This window comes from Grammomys surdaster, unplaced genomic scaffold (assembly GCF_004785775.1).
Source record: "Grammomys surdaster isolate TR1022 unplaced genomic scaffold, NIH_TR_1.0 125977, whole genome shotgun sequence".
In the NCBI taxonomy this organism is placed as follows: Eukaryota; Metazoa; Chordata; class Mammalia; order Rodentia; family Muridae; genus Grammomys; species Grammomys surdaster.
The window spans coordinates 1,714,502-1,733,136 of NW_021620793.1; the positions used below are offsets into that span (position 1 = coordinate 1,714,502).

General features: G+C 51.6%; 1 protein-coding gene and 1 pseudogene across 6 annotated transcripts in view; both read right to left on the bottom strand.

Moving 5' to 3' along the window:
- Crocc (ciliary rootlet coiled-coil, rootletin) overlaps positions 1 to 12,680 on the bottom strand; it is a 44,048-nt gene extending 31,368 nt beyond the window's left edge. For 2 of the 6 annotated variants that reach the window (XM_028754022.1, XM_028754018.1), the window contains exons 1-4: positions 12,501 to 12,598; positions 10,350 to 10,486; positions 5,869 to 6,010; positions 4,025 to 4,179 (exon numbers count right to left, since the gene is read on the bottom strand). In XM_028754022.1, the coding sequence (XP_028609855.1) occupies positions 4,025 to 4,159 (135 nt within the window). In that variant the 5' untranslated portion in view covers positions 4,160 to 4,179; positions 5,869 to 6,010; positions 10,350 to 10,486; positions 12,501 to 12,598. Of the gene's footprint in view, positions 1 to 4,024; positions 4,180 to 5,868; positions 6,011 to 6,395; positions 6,456 to 10,349; positions 10,538 to 12,500; positions 12,599 to 12,663 lie in introns of those variants that run through there. The other 4 variants (XM_028754020.1, XM_028754021.1, XM_028754019.1 and 1 more) reach the window with 4 other exon arrangements.
- A 1,667-nt stretch (positions 12,681 to 14,347) lies between these two features.
- On the bottom strand, positions 14,348 to 14,824 carry LOC114609652 (annotated as a pseudogene).
- Positions 14,825 to 18,635: the final 3,811 nt, after the last annotated feature.

Sequence of the window (18,635 nt, forward strand, 5' to 3'; positions counted from 1 at the left end):
CAGACATGGGCACTCAGATAAGACATGCTTGGACACATAGTACAGACATGGGCACTCAGATAAGACATGCTTGGACACATAGTACAGACATGGGCACACAGATAGGACATGCTTGGACACATAGTACAGACATGAGCACTCAGATAAGACATGCTTGGGCACATAGTACAGACATGGGCACACAGATAGGACATGATTGGGCACATAGTGCAGACATGGGCACTCAGATAGGACATGCTTGGACACACAGGGCAGACATGGGCACACAAATAGGACATGCTTGAACACACAGGGCAGACATGGGCACACAGATGGAACATACTTAGATACACAGACTAGGCACAGGCACACGGTGCAGACATGAGAGTATACGTGGGCGGGCATGGGCACACGCTGATGAAGAAGGAATGGTAACAAAAACTGGCTATGCGCACACAGATGGGGTGGGCATGGGTGTAGTTAGAACAGGCATGGGCACACGGACAGGCCAAGCATGCACACAAGACACAAGCATGCACATGTGCAGGGAGACCTGCCACCATGCCTGCACACAGACGGACCAGGAGGTAGACAGTGAGGTGCCCACCCCCTCTGTGCACTCTGTTACACCTTCAGAACAGTCTACCCCACTCTGGTTTCTGCCTTAGACTGCTGCCATGTCTCCCGACCCTCTTCCTTCCCCAAGGCAAGCTCAGGAAAGCCTGGACTTTTGTTCCCCACTGGATTTAGTACCTAGGACACTGGCTGTGGGATGGCTCACACCCAGGGGCGGTTTGAGACCACTGAACTAACAATGTAAGTGCATGCGAATCTACTCAGAGCAGAGGTATCAATGCGCAGAAGATCCCAGCTTACAGAAAGCACCTGGAATGAACACCGGCAGTCTCGAACACCCCAGGAGGGGTTCCACACAGCCTTAAGACCTCTACATGCCCTACCTAGCACCTGCTTTGTCCCCCTCACCCCCACCTCTCCGTCGCCTCACAGGACTCTCTCCTAACTTCCTCCACTCCAGCTACTGTGCAGTGTGCCAGCTCCAGAACCCATGGGCACGCAGAGGCCGGTCCACTAGCCCCTCAACCCTGTCCAGGTGCCTGATGGTCCCTCAGCTTCTAGCTGTCAGGGTAAGGGGCTGAGGGAGGGAAGGCTGGAGATGAGCACTTAGGGCCATGGAAACACACAGAGGGCTGATCCCTAACCCAGATGACTGATGCTAACCCACGTTTACCATCCATCTCCCAAGCACTCCAGCTGACCAGCAGGACCCTCAAACACACACACACAAGTTAGGGGCACCAGTCAAAGGGAAGCCAGCAGGAGGGGAGGCCCAGACTAGGTCAGTGGCCCTCTAGACCTGCACTAGCCCAGTACACCTGGTAGATGCTGAGAGCCACCCAGAGCGATGCAGGTGGGCAGGATGACCATGCCCGCCAGGATGACACCGAGAGGAAAGGGTCAGCACAGCCCATGGGGGCTGCACTGCGAGCCAAGGCTAAGGGAGGTGGCGACAGGAACTTCCTCTGCGCTTACGGCAAATGTCTACACAAAGCCCAAGCAGCCGAGGGGTGGGCAGTGCCCACATCTGTCCTGGAAGGTGTGTGTGTAATGGGGCCCTGCACACCTTGCATGCGCTGGGTGCATGCTGACGTGGTATCTGAGCCTTCTCATGCTCCAGGGTGAGGTGCATCTGGACAAGGTCTATGGGGGTGTGCAGGCACTGTGTCCACCTGTGTACCAGGACATGTGCTTGTGTATCTGTGTATGCCAGAGGACACCCTGGGCTCCATGGGTCACAGGTGGTGGTAGTGACCACACTTGCGTGTGTGAGTGCGCGTGCTGGCTTCTGTTCTTTTGTTGTCTGTGTGTGTACAGGTGTGCAGCCAGGAGCTATGCAGAATGCACCGTGCTGTTGGTTATGGTACGCGGCGATGCTGTGACTGTCCACCCAGGTGTTGCTGTGCCAGGGCAGGACTGTGTGTTCTCTGGCTACATATAGTCTGTGAATTTGGGGGTACAAGGTGCAAGCTCTGGCTGTCCTGGAACGCACTCTGTAGACTGCCCTTGAACTTGAGAGATCTTGCCTCTGCCTCCAGAGCACTAAAGGCATACACTACGACCTCCCAGCCGGGTGGATTTGTTTCTCTGTGTTGTGTTCTATGTGGGTCTAGTATGGCCTGTGTTGTATGTGCTTTACACATTTGTGTGACGCCGGTGCTGTTGGCTCCTGTGGTATGGAGGGATTTTGGCCAGTTACTAGGGACTCCACCTGTTTCCCCAGTGCTCATGCCAGGCTACTGCAGGCCAGACCTCAGCTCTCTCCACAAATTCTACCCTTTAGAAAGCAGCCTTTCCTCTGACTTGCAGTTCCAATGGAAAGGAGGCTGCCATAAGAATGGATGAAAGTAGTTTACTGTCTCCCTAGCAACCGTTGCTCTCCTGCCCCATTAACTCACTAAACCCAGGTTGCCATGGACACTTGAGGAACCCAGGGAGTCTGTTCTCCAGCACAAAGGATAAGACCATTGTCTCTTTCCCACGTATCTCACTACATCTGTTTCTTAGGGACACTGAGGACCTGGGAGGCGCCCTCTGGGAGTTCTGCCTCAGTTTCTCTACATACAACGAACAGAGCATGAATCCTAGCTCTTGTTCCACTCCCTGTCCCAGGAAGATGTGGGGTCTGAAGGATGAAAATAGTCTCACTGATTGGTCCCAACCTAGTCTGGCAGGCCAGTGTGGCCACAGGGCACCTGTCATCTGCAGGAACAGGGGACGTAAAAGGAAATGCACCATACAACCACACTTAGACCGGGGTGTCTATCCAGCTCCACTGCTGACCTTGGGCCTCGGTTTCTCCGTCTGTAACCACTGGGTTCTTATGTTCTCTGTGGACCCTCCCCCTCCAGGAAAGGTCTTCAGGGTCATGTTCACCCCATCTCCACTTCCAGGTGGGGACTCACCCAAACTGTCTCAGGCACACAATAAACAGAAACGCAGGCTGTGTGTCCCAACATCTGAGGGGAAGATTTGAGTGGACACAGTCCCCCACTGCAGACCAGGAAGAAGAGAAGGGAGCGTCTACCTACCTTCCCTCCCTTGTCAATCAGGACCCAGTGTGAGAGTCAGCTGCTGGAGCTGGTACCTAAAAGGTCATCCACAGGAGACTGGCACTGTGTCCTGGGCCAAGAAGGGTCTAGCCTGCAGGAGGCTGGTTCTGGCCTGTCAACAGAACCAACCCAGTGCTCCTCCCACCCTGTCCCTGCACCCCTGCGGACTCCAAGAAACGAATCTGCAGTGTCCTTGAAGCTAGGGGGACCACCCTGAGGCCCCCACTCTGCCCTTAGCAAGCCCCAACAAGTCAGAGGCTTGTTTGAGCAGGCAGACCAGGACATGGAAACACCCCACCTCCAGAGGGCGTACAGACATACACACACGCACGCATGCACGCACGCACGCACGCAGGCAGGCACGCATGCACGCACTACGATACACAGGCTTCCGTACAGACAGGGCCTCCCACTAGAATACACTGGGCCCTACAGCAGCCAGCAGGCTCTCTGCCACCCCCAAAACAAAGGCAGCCAGGACACCAGGATTCTTGTCTTAACTGGTTGTGACATGGTTCTCATTTTTCTCTGTCTCTCTCTCTGTCTCTGTCTCTCTGTCTCTGTCTCTGTCTCTCTCTCTCTTTCTGGACCTTTAGTTTCTCCTTGGTTAAACGGGCATCATCAACTTCGGTACACTAAGTATAAAGGACTGAGTACATTTCTGGCACGCTGGAGGCACTCCATAAATGGGAGCTATGGAAACCGCTGTCCACCCGGATGCTGACACACTCCATCCTTCACCCACCTCTACCTACCGTAACCGCCACCAGCTCCCCTGGTCGCCATGCGCTCATGGCCATTCTCAGTGGCAGCATTTCAGTCTAAGCCAGACACCAGGATTCTACGTCCATCCTCCCGAGGCCCGTGGGCCTGGTCAGGGCACCTCCCTACCCCACGCAGCCGGGCGCAGCACCCACCCTCTCATTGACCGCATTGTACTTGATGGCAAGCTCATCACGCTCTGCACGGCTCTGGGCCAGCAGGTCCTCCACCCGGGACAGCTCCTGCTGCAGCAGCTGGTTTTCCTCCTGCAGCGACAGCAGTGACGCCATCTCTGGGACCTGGAGAGGGGCTGACGAGGGACAGGGGCTCAGGTGGACTTCTGGCGAGCGTGGAGGAGCGCTAGCTCCCGCAGGTGTTCTACTCAGTTCTGAGACAAGATGGTGGAAGGGGCCCTGAGAGGAGCAGGGGGTGGGGTGGGGGCTCCAGCACCTGGGGGCCAAGAAAGCTGAGGAACAGGTAGGTTGGCAAGAAAGGCCAAGAGCTAGGTTTGTGTAGAAACAACTACAGCCCTGTGGCCACATCACCAGAACATACAGGAGAAAGGCTCTAGCTGGGAGTCAGGAGAATGTCTTTCTGTACCCACCCACCCTGGAGACACAAAGCTCCAAATTCTTGCTCCCTCATTTTCTGAGGACTATTCAGGTCTCAATTTTACTCATCTGGTAAATGGGTAGAATAGTATTAGACCATGATTAGAATGTGGTAAAGGTTTAATCAAAGGTGGGGCTTCTCATACCTTTGCTTTGTTTCCTTGTTATTTGAGGCAAGGTCTCCCTATGTAGCCTGAGCTGGCATGGAACTCATGATCCCCTCCCCCACCCCTCAAATGCTCAGATTGTAGGTAAGTACCATCACACTCAGTTCTCTCACAACCTCAAAAACTATGGTGTAATTCAGTGGCAGCTAGCTTGTAACTTTCACTCTGAAAAACATGGATACACACTGCAGGCCTTCTAGCCTTGCCTCAGGAGGGGAGGGGGGTGCCATTAAGCCTCCCCACCTCTGTGGAGTTTCAGCATCCCTGGTCCACTCAAAAGAGACAGCCCAGGCCTGATGTGGAGTCTGAAGCAGATTACAGCAGCCGTGCAGCTGCCAGCACTCCACGCCACTAAGGAACCAGCTGACCTTACATATATACATGTGAGTTACACATGCTGCACCCCAGGAGGACCTGCGGCCATCAGCTTTTGTGCCCAAGTCATGAGGCCTCTATAAGAGCCTGGTCTGAGCTGCTTCCCACCATCCCGAATCTTTGCCTCAGACACCTCACATCATCCCCAGTAAGAAATTCACTGTCTGGTGTTCAAATCTGAAGCAGTGAGTGGAAAGGTTAGACCCGCCCTCTCCTCTAGCTGTGCCACATGGGGAATAAATAAAACAGGTTTGGGCACACTGCATCTCAGCCTCCGACTGCTCCTCTGTAAAGCAGACCCCCCCATCACAGAGCTGTGCCTGTCCCAGGGCTGAGGACATGCACCAGTGCAGAAGGACACGTGCTACACACACGAGCATGAGAATCTAAGTTCAAGTCTCAGCACCCATGTAGAAAGCTGGGCATGGCTCCTCGGGTACCTGTAACCCGAAAGCTACTCGGGAAAGAGCCAGGAAGAGCAGCAGGACTTGCTGGCTGGCAGCCTAGCTCCAGGCTGTGTGAGACCCTGAGGTAAGGAAATAGGTAGAGAGCACCAGAACACTTCTCTGTCGTCCTCGTGCTCACAGGAAATGTATCTGTACACATGTGTGTACGAGCCCCCCCACACACATAACACACACACAGACACACACACACATCACACACAGACACACACATCACACACAGATACACACATCACACACACAGACACACACACACATCACACACACACACATCACACACACACACACACACACAGACACACACACACAGCACTACACAACAGCATCTGAATCACTGCCCCTGAGAAAGGAGAAGGACCTGAACAGGGTAGGGAGGTGGTACCTGGGGTCTCAGGCTGGGAGAGGTTGCTGGTGATGACCTCCCTGACACAGACAGGCAGGCTGGCTCCCTGCACGTCCTGGGCTGGGTTCTGCACACTCAGGCTCTTCTCTTGCTCTGGTCCCAGGACACAGCTCTCCAGGGTCTGTGAGAAGAGAGTTTTCAGAGACCCTAGACCCCTGACTTCCTGGCCTGAAGGTTGGGCAAATCCTGGGGCCTAAGTCCTCGAGAAACTAGGAACCAAGGGTAACCTGCAGAGAGTGCCTGCTAGGACTGAAGGGCAGAGAAGGCAGGGAGGACCTTGCTGTGCCGGAGGCCACTAATCCGTAAAATCCATAAGGGCCCTTCCCCCACTACTGTGCACTGAGATTAAGGAGTCCCAGCACTGGCCTGTGTGGCCCCCCGAGCTGCAAACTGTGACCCCTGCACACTTACCCACACTTCCCTCCGTTCACCCCGGCACCACTCCTATCAGACTGGTTATTCTGCCCTGCCTGCCCTGGCCAGGGTGGTCACAGCTCAGGACCCACCTGGATCACAATCTCCAGTGCCAGCTGGGTCTGCAGGGATTCTGCCAGCCCCAGGCTCATGGAGGGGGGTCTGTGGGTACTCCACAGACCCCCTCCCCAAAGTACAAAGGTCGAAGGTCGTCTCAGCTACACGCAGCAACACATTAACACACCAACGCCAGGCTGCTCGGCTGAGCAGCCCAGCAGATTAAGCTTAAATCCGATGGTGCCCCCACGTGACCACGCAGGGGGTGGGGAGAGATTCAGAAGGGAGAGGAGAGGGAGAGCAGCAGGAAGCAGAGGTGCATGACAAGAGCCCAGCGAGCACTCACACTCGGGAACGAGGAGAGCAAAGGAGCAGGAGAATGTGAATGGAAGGCGACAGTATTCCCCCTAGCCCGCCACCACCCCTGGGCTGTGGGTCCTGCAGCCTTACAAGCCCAGCTGCCGGAGGCAGGAAAGGCCAGAGTTCCTAGTTTATGGAGCATCTTCCCTGACCCGGAACGGGCTCACGTGGTTTGCTGAGAACTCATTCGCAGCCTGCTGCTGGGCAGATAGATGCCTGTGCACTACAGGTTGGAAGCAAAGAAAAGCAGAAGCTCAGACAAGACCAGGAGCTGAGTCTCTCCAAGCCCCACCCCCACCCCACCCCTGCCGTGTCCCAGCATCCTCCTGTGTAAGAGCTGGCACTATTGATGGTCTCACTGAGCTGCCTGGGAGCAAGGAATCTGCCTGTCAACAGCACACACCAGGGTGCCAGCTTCACCCAGGGAACACTGGGTAAATATTGTCTTCACTCAGTAGAAAACTCAGTGTTGTGCACGGTCCCTGGGCCCCAAAGTCCCAGAGCAGTTTCCCTCTCAGAAGCAAGAAGGCTGTGTGGCACGGTGGTAAGGACATGGAATTGCTGGCCTGCCATGTGTTAGAAGTATGGCCCTGGATAACTTACCTCTCCTCAGTTTCCTCATTTGTAAACAAGAACAGAGTCTTTGTGGGATTTAAAACATGCTGAAAGCAGGAAGGGGTTCAGAAGCACAGGAGGCAAGGCTGAGCTCAGGTAGCTCACTTTAGCACTACCTGCTGCCTTCTACTCTCCAGGTCCCTAGGGTCTAGGGTGTGTCGAGTTCACTTGATCCTCCTATCGGCCCATTTCTGGATGAGCAAAATGAGACTCAGAGGGGTAGAGGGCTCACCTATTCAAGGTGACATGCTAAGGAGAAGTGTAAGCCTGAAGCTCATCCCCCTTAAGCCAAACAGACTCCCCAAAATGGCTAAAGGGCAAAGCCACGCCACTTGATCTTCAAGACCTGCTGCCATATCCAAGTCAGTGAGACCCACGGATGCACAGGTACTGCATACACGCACCTCAGTCCAGACTGGGTCTCTCCTTCTCTGCTAAGGAATCTGTAGTGCAAATGGAAAAAAAGCACACCTGGCAAGAAGGTAGGTGCCATCAAGCTGTTGTGGAGCTCTGATGGCTACTGAAAGGACAGCAGTGTAGAGAAAGGGAGAGGGGACATCTTAGCGGGGGAGTTGTACAGAGACAGGCTGAAGAGAGAACAAGCTAGACACAGGCGAAGACAGAACAAGCCAGAGAATGAGAAGGAGCCAGAAGATCAGAACATTTTGCCAAAGTTAGTATGAGACCAAGCAGAGCAATTCAGTCAGAAGCTGAAAGAAGTCAGTTTGAACCAGTCAGTGTGGAGAGAAGTTTTGAGTCAGAACAGCTGAGTTGAACCAGCCAGCCAGAGATCAGAAAGAACTAGAAAGGGTGAGCTTACTCAGCAGTGAGTCTCAGAGCTGAGAACACTCTAGGTCTAGATAAGACTGTATGGAGGCTAGAAGCTTCCGGGACTAGGCCTGGGTTAGCAGACGCAGGCAGTAAGCATCTGAGACAATTAGAGCAGGAGAAAAGATAAGTTTGTCCCTTCCCAAACTCTTGGTGAAATGTGGTCCCCAGTGTCAACGTTGAGAGGTGATGGGACCTTTGAGAGGGGATTAGACCCGAGGGACCGATGCCTTTCTCAACACTGTAGTTTTCTCATATTGTGAGTGTGGGCTGAAGCAGGCGTGGTGGCTCAGGTCTGTAATCCCGGCACTTTGGTAGTAAAGGCAGGAAATCTTGTGTTTGAGGCCAATCCTGGCTACATTGAGAGAGATAGATGGTGCAATAGTTAAGAACCTGGCTGCTTTTACAGAGGGCTCAGTTCCCAGAACCCACTTAACAACAGTTCAAGGAGGATCCAATGCCTTCTGGTCTGCAGGCACCAGGCATGCATACGGTTTGCAGACATGAGTGCAAACAACACTTGTACACATAAAACAAAATAATCTAAAAGTGGGGTGCTTCAGCAGGCAAACCGCTTACCATAAATGCATTAGGTCTGGTGTTCTGAACCCTGGGACCTATGTAATACAGGGTGTGCTGGATAGCTTTATGTCAACTTGACACAAGCTAGAGTTAGCTGAAAGGAGGGAACTTCAGCTGAGAAAATGGCTCCAGAAGATCTGTCTGTAGGGCATTTTCTTAACTAGTGATTGATGGGGAGGCCCCAGCCCCTTGTGGGTGGAGCCATCCCTGGGTTGATGGTCCTGGGTGTCTCTAAGAAGGCAGGCTAGGCAAGTGATGATGAGCAAGCAGCATTACCCATAACCTCTGCATCAGCCCCTGCCTCTAGGCTCCTGCCCTGCTCGAGTTCCTGTCTTGACTTACTTCTATGATGAACAGTGATATGGTAGTGTAAGCCAAATAAACACTTTCCTCCCCAGGTTGCTTTGGTTGTGGTGTTTATCACAGTAACAGTAACTATAACTGAGTGGGTATGTCTACCCCCCTCTAACCCCAGCACGCAGGAGGCGGAAACAGGGGCTCCCAGATCAAACTGGATCGCTAGACCAGCCAATCCCTGACCTTGGTTCAGTGGGAGACCCTGCCTCAGTATGTTAAGAGGAAAGTGACTGAGGAAAACATCTGACGTCAGCCTCTGGTGCACACATATGTACACCCAGACATATGTGAATACACACGCACACATAATATGTACTGCACAGACACATGCACATGTAAATAACAGTGTAAGGCAGCCCAGCTCTCTGCCCTCTTGCTGGCTTGTCTTCTGTCTTCCCACCATTACGGCCACCCACTGAGTCCCTATCCTTCAGCATCATGAATTAATGAACTTTTTCTTTTATAAATTATCTGATTTTAGGGCTAGAGACCTGGCTCAGTGGTTCAGAGGGCTTGCTGCTTTTGCAGGGGACCTGGGCTGTTTCCAGCACCTACATGGTAACTCTAGGTCTAGGGAATCTGACACCCTCTGCTGGTTTCTGTGGGTCCCAGGTACACATATAATACACATACATATATGCAGGCAAACACTCATACACGTAAAATGAAAAACATATAAAAAGAAAACCGCCACCACCACCACCGCCACCGCCACCACCACCAATCCAGTCTTCTGTGTTCTGCACAGCACAAAAACGAACTCAGAAGGCAATCGACCAGCTGGACTCTGCACTTGGCCAAGCTTCCTCCTGGCCTCCGTCACCTTAGACATGTTTCACCCCTCTTCACCCCGAGTCTGATTTCTTTTCTTCAGAATGAGGTGCTAATGGTACCCACTTCTGCCAGGAGGAGGAAATTAACTGTGCACCTGGATACACCAGCCAGAAAACGTGACCAGACAGCCCCAAGTTCTACCCAACAGAATGTGTCACTTTGGAGTGACCAATCTTCCCAGGAGGAACTGCTTCCCTCTGTCCTGGCCTACCAAGGACATAACTGGACATAACCGGAAGGACATAACTCCGGGGTCCAAGACGATGTCAGAACCATAAGATGGAAGGTTTTGGGTCCTAGGCTCACTGCATAGAAAGCCATCTGCTAAACACTCAGTGGGAAACCATTTGTAAACCTGCCTTGTGTTAGCCTCTGAGGTTCAAGGGTCACCTGAGTTCATGAGCTGGCGTTACCTTAAATACTGCAGTTGACAGGGACAGCGGTGCCTGTCGCTGACACTGATGCTGCAGTAGTCACCCCATCCTTTGTAGTCTCTGGTTCTTCCCGGTGACTAGACTTCACGCCTCACCTCCTGACTCTCAGCCACTGTCTGCAGGGACAAGGAGATCCTTTGAGCTCATTCCAAACCTATTTGGCATGCCTCGCCAAAAAACAAACAAACAAAAACTCCTCAGCAACTACTCACGAGTCCCAAACATACCAGTTTTTCCTACCACTTACCCCTCATTTTCTCTAGTTGCTGACTAAAAATTATAACAAAAGTATTGCGCCAACCTAACCCCACCTCATCAGAAGACACTGTTCTACACACTTCACAGTCAGTTCTTTCAGTGCTGGGGGATGAAGTCAGGGCTTTGTTTCTATCAGGCAAGCTACATCCCCAGCCCTCCTATTTCAAAGTTTTAAATAATAACAGCAACAACTGACATTATGTGTCCCTTGCCATGTGCCAGTCACATCCTGGTCTCTAATGGATATTATATAAGCCACTGCTTCATGTGAACTGCTAAGATGGTCCCCCAAGGTCTCCTGCTTCCTCTCTGGTCTCCCAGCGCTATTCTGCTCCACACAGTGAGATCCTGTCTCTGCTCAAAGCTCCCCACTTGTCTCAGCCTGAAAGGCCTACTGAGCCTGGCCCCAGCCCACCTGTCACACCTCATACCCTTCTCTTCCCTTACTACTCTGTCACACTGGTCTGGATTCTTCAAATCCCCCCCCCTCCAGCCATGTTCCCATCACACACGTTTGTACCTGCCATCCTCTCTGCCTAAGATCCCCCCTCTCTTCCTCTTTGTACAAGATGAAGTAAGAGCTACCTGGAGATCAGAGCTGGCTCAAAACCTCACCTTCTGGGAGAGCTAAGCTTGGACCTCCCCGTTAAAGTGGTCCTTGCTGGTAGTGACTCACTGCTGACCTCACTATCTCTACGGAGAGCAGTGAGCAAGTCATATTTGTGCATCACCACCTCTGTGGTGCCCAGGGCCCAAAGCTCTCTCTACACAGCTGTCCAATGAATGAATGAATGGATGAATGAATGAACACGGAGGAGAGCCACAGTATAGGCTGAACATCTCTAATCTGAAAACCTAACACTTCCAAATCAATGCCACGAGTGCCCCATACCTAACTTTCTGTGACAATCCACAGTACACCAAAGATGTTCAAAGCTATGTATGCAGCCTATATGGCTAACTGAGGTAAGGTGCTCGGGTGCATTTTGTTTTGATTTGGGTCCTGTCCCCTCAAATCTTTGTATGTATATGTAAATATCTAAGAAATTGTTTTAAATGAAGAACTTCTGGGATACTTAACCTGAACACAAAATTAAATGGGAGGGAATAAATAACCCCCTTGACTTTGCCTGTGGGTTGCATAACTCTCAGCCATCCCACACAGCCAGGGGTCACAAGACACCAGTAAATCCATGTCCAGCACCAGGGGTCCAGGCCAGGCAGTGTCCCCTAGAAGGGTTAAGGGTAGGACCCTCGGAAGGCCCACTCCACCAACAGGACTTGCATCTGGGGAGGGGAGGAGCTAATGAAGAGAAAATGTATTTGGGAGTCTCCCCAAGGAGCCATCCATAGCCTCTCCTAGTCTTAGAGCTACTTGTGAGCTCATCAGGAAAACAGGAACAACACCACCTGAGGGTCTCAACTTTTCAGACAAGTCCAGCACCCAGGGGACTGGATAGATCTGGGGTGGGGGAACCTACATCCCTCTGACTTGGGTTTGCAAAAAGCCTGGGACTCTCCAAATGCCAGCTCCAGAGCTGCTGGCTGGACCCATCCTGAAAACCCCTAGTAGATGGAGGCGCAAATCTCTGCACAGGCTCCTGTGGCCTCGCCATTCTGGAACGCTCAGTGATTGCGCTGGACCTCAGTTTGCTGCTATGCACTATGGAGAGCCTTTACCCCCGAGATCAGCTAAAGGGAAGAAGAGCATCCCACCGAGGACCGGGCCTAGCAGTCAGGAGGCCACAGGCAGCGGCGCCTGGTGACCGTCCTACCCGAGGGCTACGTGCAGGGGAGCCAGGACATCCCTGTGAGAAGCTGCTGGGCCGCAGGCCCTGGGCCCCAGATGGGGAGACTCCAATGGGGACGTACCGCTGGTGAGTCCCCTTCCCGCCTAGACCTGGCCAAGCCAAGTCCGAAGGGGGTCGTCGGGGCGCTGGAAGCCCCCAAGACACCCACACCACTCCAGAACGCCTCCTTAGCCCGGCGCACCCGCCCCGTCCCCGCCCCGCGCACGCGCGCCGCGGCCTCCTACCTTCGCGGTCCGCCGCCAAGACCGAGAAGGCACAGCCGGGGGCGGAGCGTGCGCTCGGGGGGCGGGACCAAAGGCGTGGCGACGTAAAAGGTGGAGTTAGAAAGGCGGGATGGCTCAACCAAAGAGAAAGGCCTTCGCGACCAACGGGCGAGGGGGGGACCGAGGCGGAGTGAGCGCCTCCTGATGGAGAAAGGCGGCCAAGACGGAGCATGCGCTTCACTGCCAGAGGGGCGTGGCGTGACCATGGGCGTGGCTCCGTTGAAGGGGCGTATCCGAGGTAAAGCGAAGCGTCCGCGGGGTGGAAAAAGGTACTTTGGGGCGGGGCTCAGCCGGGGCGGGGCCGAGGCGGAGCGAGTCGGGCTGAGCGCAGGAAGGCCCTCCCTCCCGCAAGGGGCGAGGAAATCTGGCCAGTTGCGCTCCCTCTGCTCCTCCTTCCTGATGCTCACCTTTATTGCTCTGGACTGCACAGCAGTGGGATATTCTGAGAACCGTCCAAGCCTGTAGAGGCTTACTGCCTTACGGGCGCTTAGTCCCTGCGTTCTGGCCAAAGATAGCAGCGACCCAGGTGGTGGCTATCTCCTTTCGGCCCTCTGTCACAGGAGTGCTCCAGGCTTTAAAAGACTGCTTTCCTGATGGTGGAGTCTCACTCTGCCCTTGATTTTTTCACTTGTAAAATGGTGGTGCTGCAGACAGGAGGGTTGCCTCAGGGGTTAAGAGCGCTTGTTGTTCTTGCAGAGGACCTAGGTTCGATTCCCAGCCCCCACATACATACAGGCAAAATACAGACACATGAAATAATTAAAATCTTAGTTTTAAAAATGGTGGTGCCCTGATTGTTACCATATCATACTGCAAGCTCATCTGTCTGATTCTTCCAAATGGAATAAAACAGAACCAGACCTCTGAGCAGCTGCGTGCAGAAGACACCTGCCGCGTCTTCAGAAACAGCGCCTTGATTCTACTTTGACCCTAGAGTTGAAGGACAGAGTGTTTGGCTTGAAAAGGCATCTTTGTTTTTATGGATTTGCATTTTGGGGGAGGGGGAGTACTCAGAAAGCTTGTTTTTTAAATGGCTCATGCACTCCAGGGAGAGGCAGGCAGATCTCTCTGAGTTTGAGGCCAGCCTGGTCTACATAATGAGTTTCAGAACAGCAAGGGCTATGTAGAGAGACCAGGTATCCAAAAACCAAATAAAAAACTCTAAAGAAAATTTATAGGAAAAAGATAAGCCAGCATTTCATAAAACTGGGGGGGGGGGGGCCAGAGGCGGGATCCAAAGCTCAAAGTCATCCTTGGCCACATAGTGAGTTTGAGGCCAACCTGGGTTACATGAGATCCTGTCACACAGAAAAAAATGACACTACCATGTTAACTTGAGCTGGAGATGGCTCAAGGGTTAGCCCTTGCTGTTCAATCATGAGTACGGGAGTTTGAATCTCAGCACCCACTTAACAAGCCTGCTGCCGGCACACACTGCTAACTCCAACTCTTCTAGCCTATGACCATGCAGATACACACACACACACACACAGATCTGTTTAAAGAGTTTTTAAAATAGTAACTGCTTTATCTTTAGGTATTGGCATGCCAATCTATCTCCAAAGTGCAGTTAATTTTGTTGAAAAGACGATGTACATACTGGCTTTAAAACTGAAATAAAGATTTTCTTTTTAATGTTTCTTTTTTTTTTTCGGAGCAAAGACTTTAATGAATATATTTTACAAATACACTGGCGACTCAGGCAATGCTGCCTGCATTGGATGCAATCCTGGGCCTCAAGTCTGCACACTCCTTTGCAACTGGACCTGTAATAATAGCAGAACCTTTCATCTCCCCTTTATTGTTTACTATGACCCCCGCATTATCTTCAAAACACAGAAACACCCAATCTTTTCTTCGATATGGCTTTCATTGTCAAATTACCACCGCTGGATGTACCTTTTCTCTTAGTTCTGGTTTGCCTTTCTTAACTGTGGCCATCACCATGTCGCCACACCAGCAGCAGGAAGTCTGTTCAGCCGTCCCTTGATTCCCTTCACAGAGATGGTACACAAGTTTTTGGCTCCTGTGTTGTCAGCACAGTTGACCACAGCTCCCAGGGAAGACCCAGGGAAATCCGGAGTTTCGCTCCAGAGGACCCACCACGTCCTCACTTCGACATCTCGAGTGTCCGGAAAGAGTCAGAAAGCCTTTTTAATGTTTCTTTGTGACAGGGTCTCACACTGTAGTCCAGGCTGGCCTGGAATTATGTAGCCCAGGTTGACCTCAACCTTGCCTCTACCTCACCTTGTCCAGCTTATGTCCAGCTACCTGTCTTGAGCCACTTGTAACCCTGCAGGTAACCTGTGAGGTGTCATTTTCTATGTCTCTTTACAGAAAAATGGGCATATTTGCCCTTCTGCTTTGTGCAGAAGAGCACATATTACATATGTACTTTGGGTTTTCTCAGTGCTGAGGCTTGACTGCACCCTTGCACAGGCTAGCCCCTTGCACAGGCTAGTCCCTTGCACAGGCTAGTCAGGCAGCGTATACTGAGCTCTGCCCACTATCCTTTTCTCCTAGCTGCCTGCCCTTGATACAGTTTAGTGATTAGTACATAACACTTCTACCCGCTCTCCCCAGGGACCTGGTGAGCTACTGCATATCCGCATATTTAGGTAACCTCTCAGCAGACACTGTAATCAGGAGACAGAAAGTACTGAACCCTGTCCTTGTCAAAATGTATACTCCAGTCCAAATCCCCAGCACTTGCAAATGTGAGCTTCTTTAGAAATAGAGACCTTTTGCAGCTACAATTAATTATGGCGGATTTCAGGGTGGCATCCCAGACTCGTAGGGGTCATTAAATCCAATGGTGGACGTACCAACAAGGGGAGGGGACACAGAGACACAGAGAGAAAACCATGAAAAAAGATGCAGAGACTACCATTGTACTGTCACAATCCGAGGGATGCTTGGGGCCACCAGAAGCTAGGCACAGCAAGGATTCTGGCCTTTGAGGCCTACGTAGGCCTCTAGCAGGGACAGAGGCTGCAGGCTTTCTGTTGCCGTTTTTGAGACAAGGTGAAGTGGAAACTTGAGGGTTCTTTGGAAAGTCGGTTGGTATTTTGCTGGGGTAAACATGTGAAGGAACATTGCGTTAAAGTGGACACAGGTGTGAAAGGCTAAGGCCAACTAGTGAAGGAATCTTTCACTGAAGCAGACACAGGAGAGAGGATGTTCTGCTAAAGCAAGCATGTGAAAGGACATGTGATACGTGATAAAGTATTCACTGCTAACGACACGCATGTATTGATCTACCTTACACTGTGTAAGTTGAGCAGCAGTTGTCAGGACTCCACAGAGAGAAATGTACCAAAAAAACTTCTGGTGGCCTGCTGCAGTTTCTCCCCACCTTCAAGGACTTGGGCTATGGATAAAGGTGCTAAGGCAAGACTGCTGAAACAAGGCACGTGGAGGACACATGATGTTTGAAGAGTATAAACAGGACTCCACGGAGTGACGGAAACAGAGCTTGGCTTGCTGGTACAGCTAGCTGTGCAACGCTTGTGGGTCTTGCATCTTCGCTGATCTTCGATTCTCTGAGAGAGGCACAGCAGAGAACTTCTCCTTGTGTCCCTCTGGGTCCCTCCTGCTCATTCGAGCTGAGGCTAAAGCCTGGCTGTCTCTGCTAGGTCGTGTTACTGCTATTGCTAACACAACTCTACCCAACTGGACTGCTGGTATATCCATGAGGTGTTTGCCAGTGGATCAAGCTGCCTCTGCTGACCTGTGAACTGAAGTGTTGATTTCCAGACAACACAGATGGGTGTTGCTCCAAAGAACCTTTCTAAACAGGCCCACTTCCCCCAAATTCTTTCTTTTCCTACTTCTGGTGGATGGTGGGCTATGAGGGAGGTTAAAGTACTTAAGAATCATCATTAAAAATAGGATTGAAAAAAATCAAGGTCTGTTACAAGGTCTGTTGTAGCACTGGCTGACTGGAGAATCCTTGTGTAACTCAGAATGGCCTCAAACTTAAGTGGTCCTCCTGTGTCTCTGTCTTCCAAGTACTGGGATTAGAAGTGGGTATCGCACCTGCTGCTACTTAAGTGTTTCATGTAGCCTAGGCTAGTTCCCAACTTCTTACAGAGCTGAAAATGCCTTGAATTTCTAATCTTCCCATCTTTGCCTCCCAGATGTTGGGATTACGGCTGGGCTACTGTGGCAGTTTTACGTGTTGAGGATCAAACCCAGGGCTTTGTGCATGACCGAAGCTAGGTGAGCACTCTCCCAACTGAACCATACGTATCTTAAGCCTGCTTCTTTTGTAGTGCAGCAGCTAGAACCCCAGACCTCAAATTCCATCAAGCTAGAGCCCCAGTCCAGAGACAAACGGTCACTGTCTCACTTAGACAGGTCAGTGCAGGCCTAGCTTTCTGGGCCCTCTGTAAGCTTATAGTGTTGGCCAGGCCTGGGGCCTCTCTCCAAAGTTTAACTAGGAAGACCCAAGTTCAGTTGCTGTTAGCACCCAGAGTCTTACAGGACGCTGCTGGACTGTGCTTGGTTTCTCCTTGGCTGTTACTGGCCAGTTCCGGCCACAAGACTCTAAAAGGTGCTTCTTCAAAGCCAACAGAAGAATTTTAAATTTCTCAGTGAGGTTACCCCCCCCAAAAAAAACCAGTATGTGTGTGTGATATGTGATCACATATATGTGTGTGTGTGTTTGAGATCTCCACTCTGTAGCCCTGACTGGCTTGGAGCTGTGTAGATCAGGTTGGCCTCAAACTTCAGGGTTCTGTCACCTTCCTCACACGGGATGCTGAAATCTCTCTTTTTTTTTTTTTTTTTTGGTTTTTCAAGACATGGTTTCTCTGTATAGCCCTGGCTGTCCTGGAACTCACTCTGTAGACCAGGCTGGCCTCGAACTCAGAAATCCGCCTGCCTCTGCCTCCCAAGTGCTGGGATTAAAGGCGTGCGCCACCACCGCCCGGCTCTGAAATCTCATAAAACATAATCCCATAACACCTTGTACCACTGCTGTGTTCTATTGGTTCAAAGTGGAGATTCCATTTGGTAACAAACACCAAACTGCGCCCCCACTCCCACCAAAGCCCTCAAGGTGGTGCTCCTCCTCCTCAGGTTACATCCTTAATAGCCTTCATCCCCACAGCCAGCAGCTCAGGTCACCCAACTCTAGAGACTTTACTTCCAGACAAAGCTGTGAGGTATCTAGTGCTCTACCGTAGCTCAGCCAAGTGAGGCCTCAATCAGGCTCTGTCGCCCTCTGCTGGCCTCTGCGGGTACAAGGCACACGGGCTGCTCACACATATATGAAAGCAAAATAATCTCATACACAAAAACCAACATTTTAAAATAAAGTGGAGGGCAAACCTAGGAAAACACCTGACACACAGGAAAAAAAGTGCAGTGGTCACACCTACAACAAGGAGACATCCTAGATCCAGAGTCCAGCTCTGATTCCAGAAGCTGAGGGCTGAACTCAGAATATTTTTAAAAGTGGGGCTGGAGAAATGTCTCAGTGGTTAAGAGCACTGATAGCTCTTTCAGAGGTCCTGGTTCAATTTCCATCACCTAGTTTATGGCTCACAACTGTAATTCTAGTCTTGCGGGATCTGATGCCCTCGTCCTCCATGGACACCACACATATATTTAGTGTACAAGCATATTTTTTTTTTCAGGCAAACACCCATGTACATAAAAATACACAGAAAATGATGTGTCTGTGTGTGTCCACCAGTGCAGGTGCTCAGGGAAGCCAGAGGCACTGGTCCCTTGGGAGTTGGAGTTAACGGCAGTTGTGACCTGCTGGCCTGGATGCCTTTGCAAGGACAGTATGCTCTCTTAAATGCCGAGCTACTTCTCCAGCTCTACAATGCTCCCGATACTAAGTCTCTCTGTGCAGTCCAGGTTGGTCTGGAATTCACCATCTTCCCGCCTCCGCTTCCCGATACTCAACTACAGATGGGCAC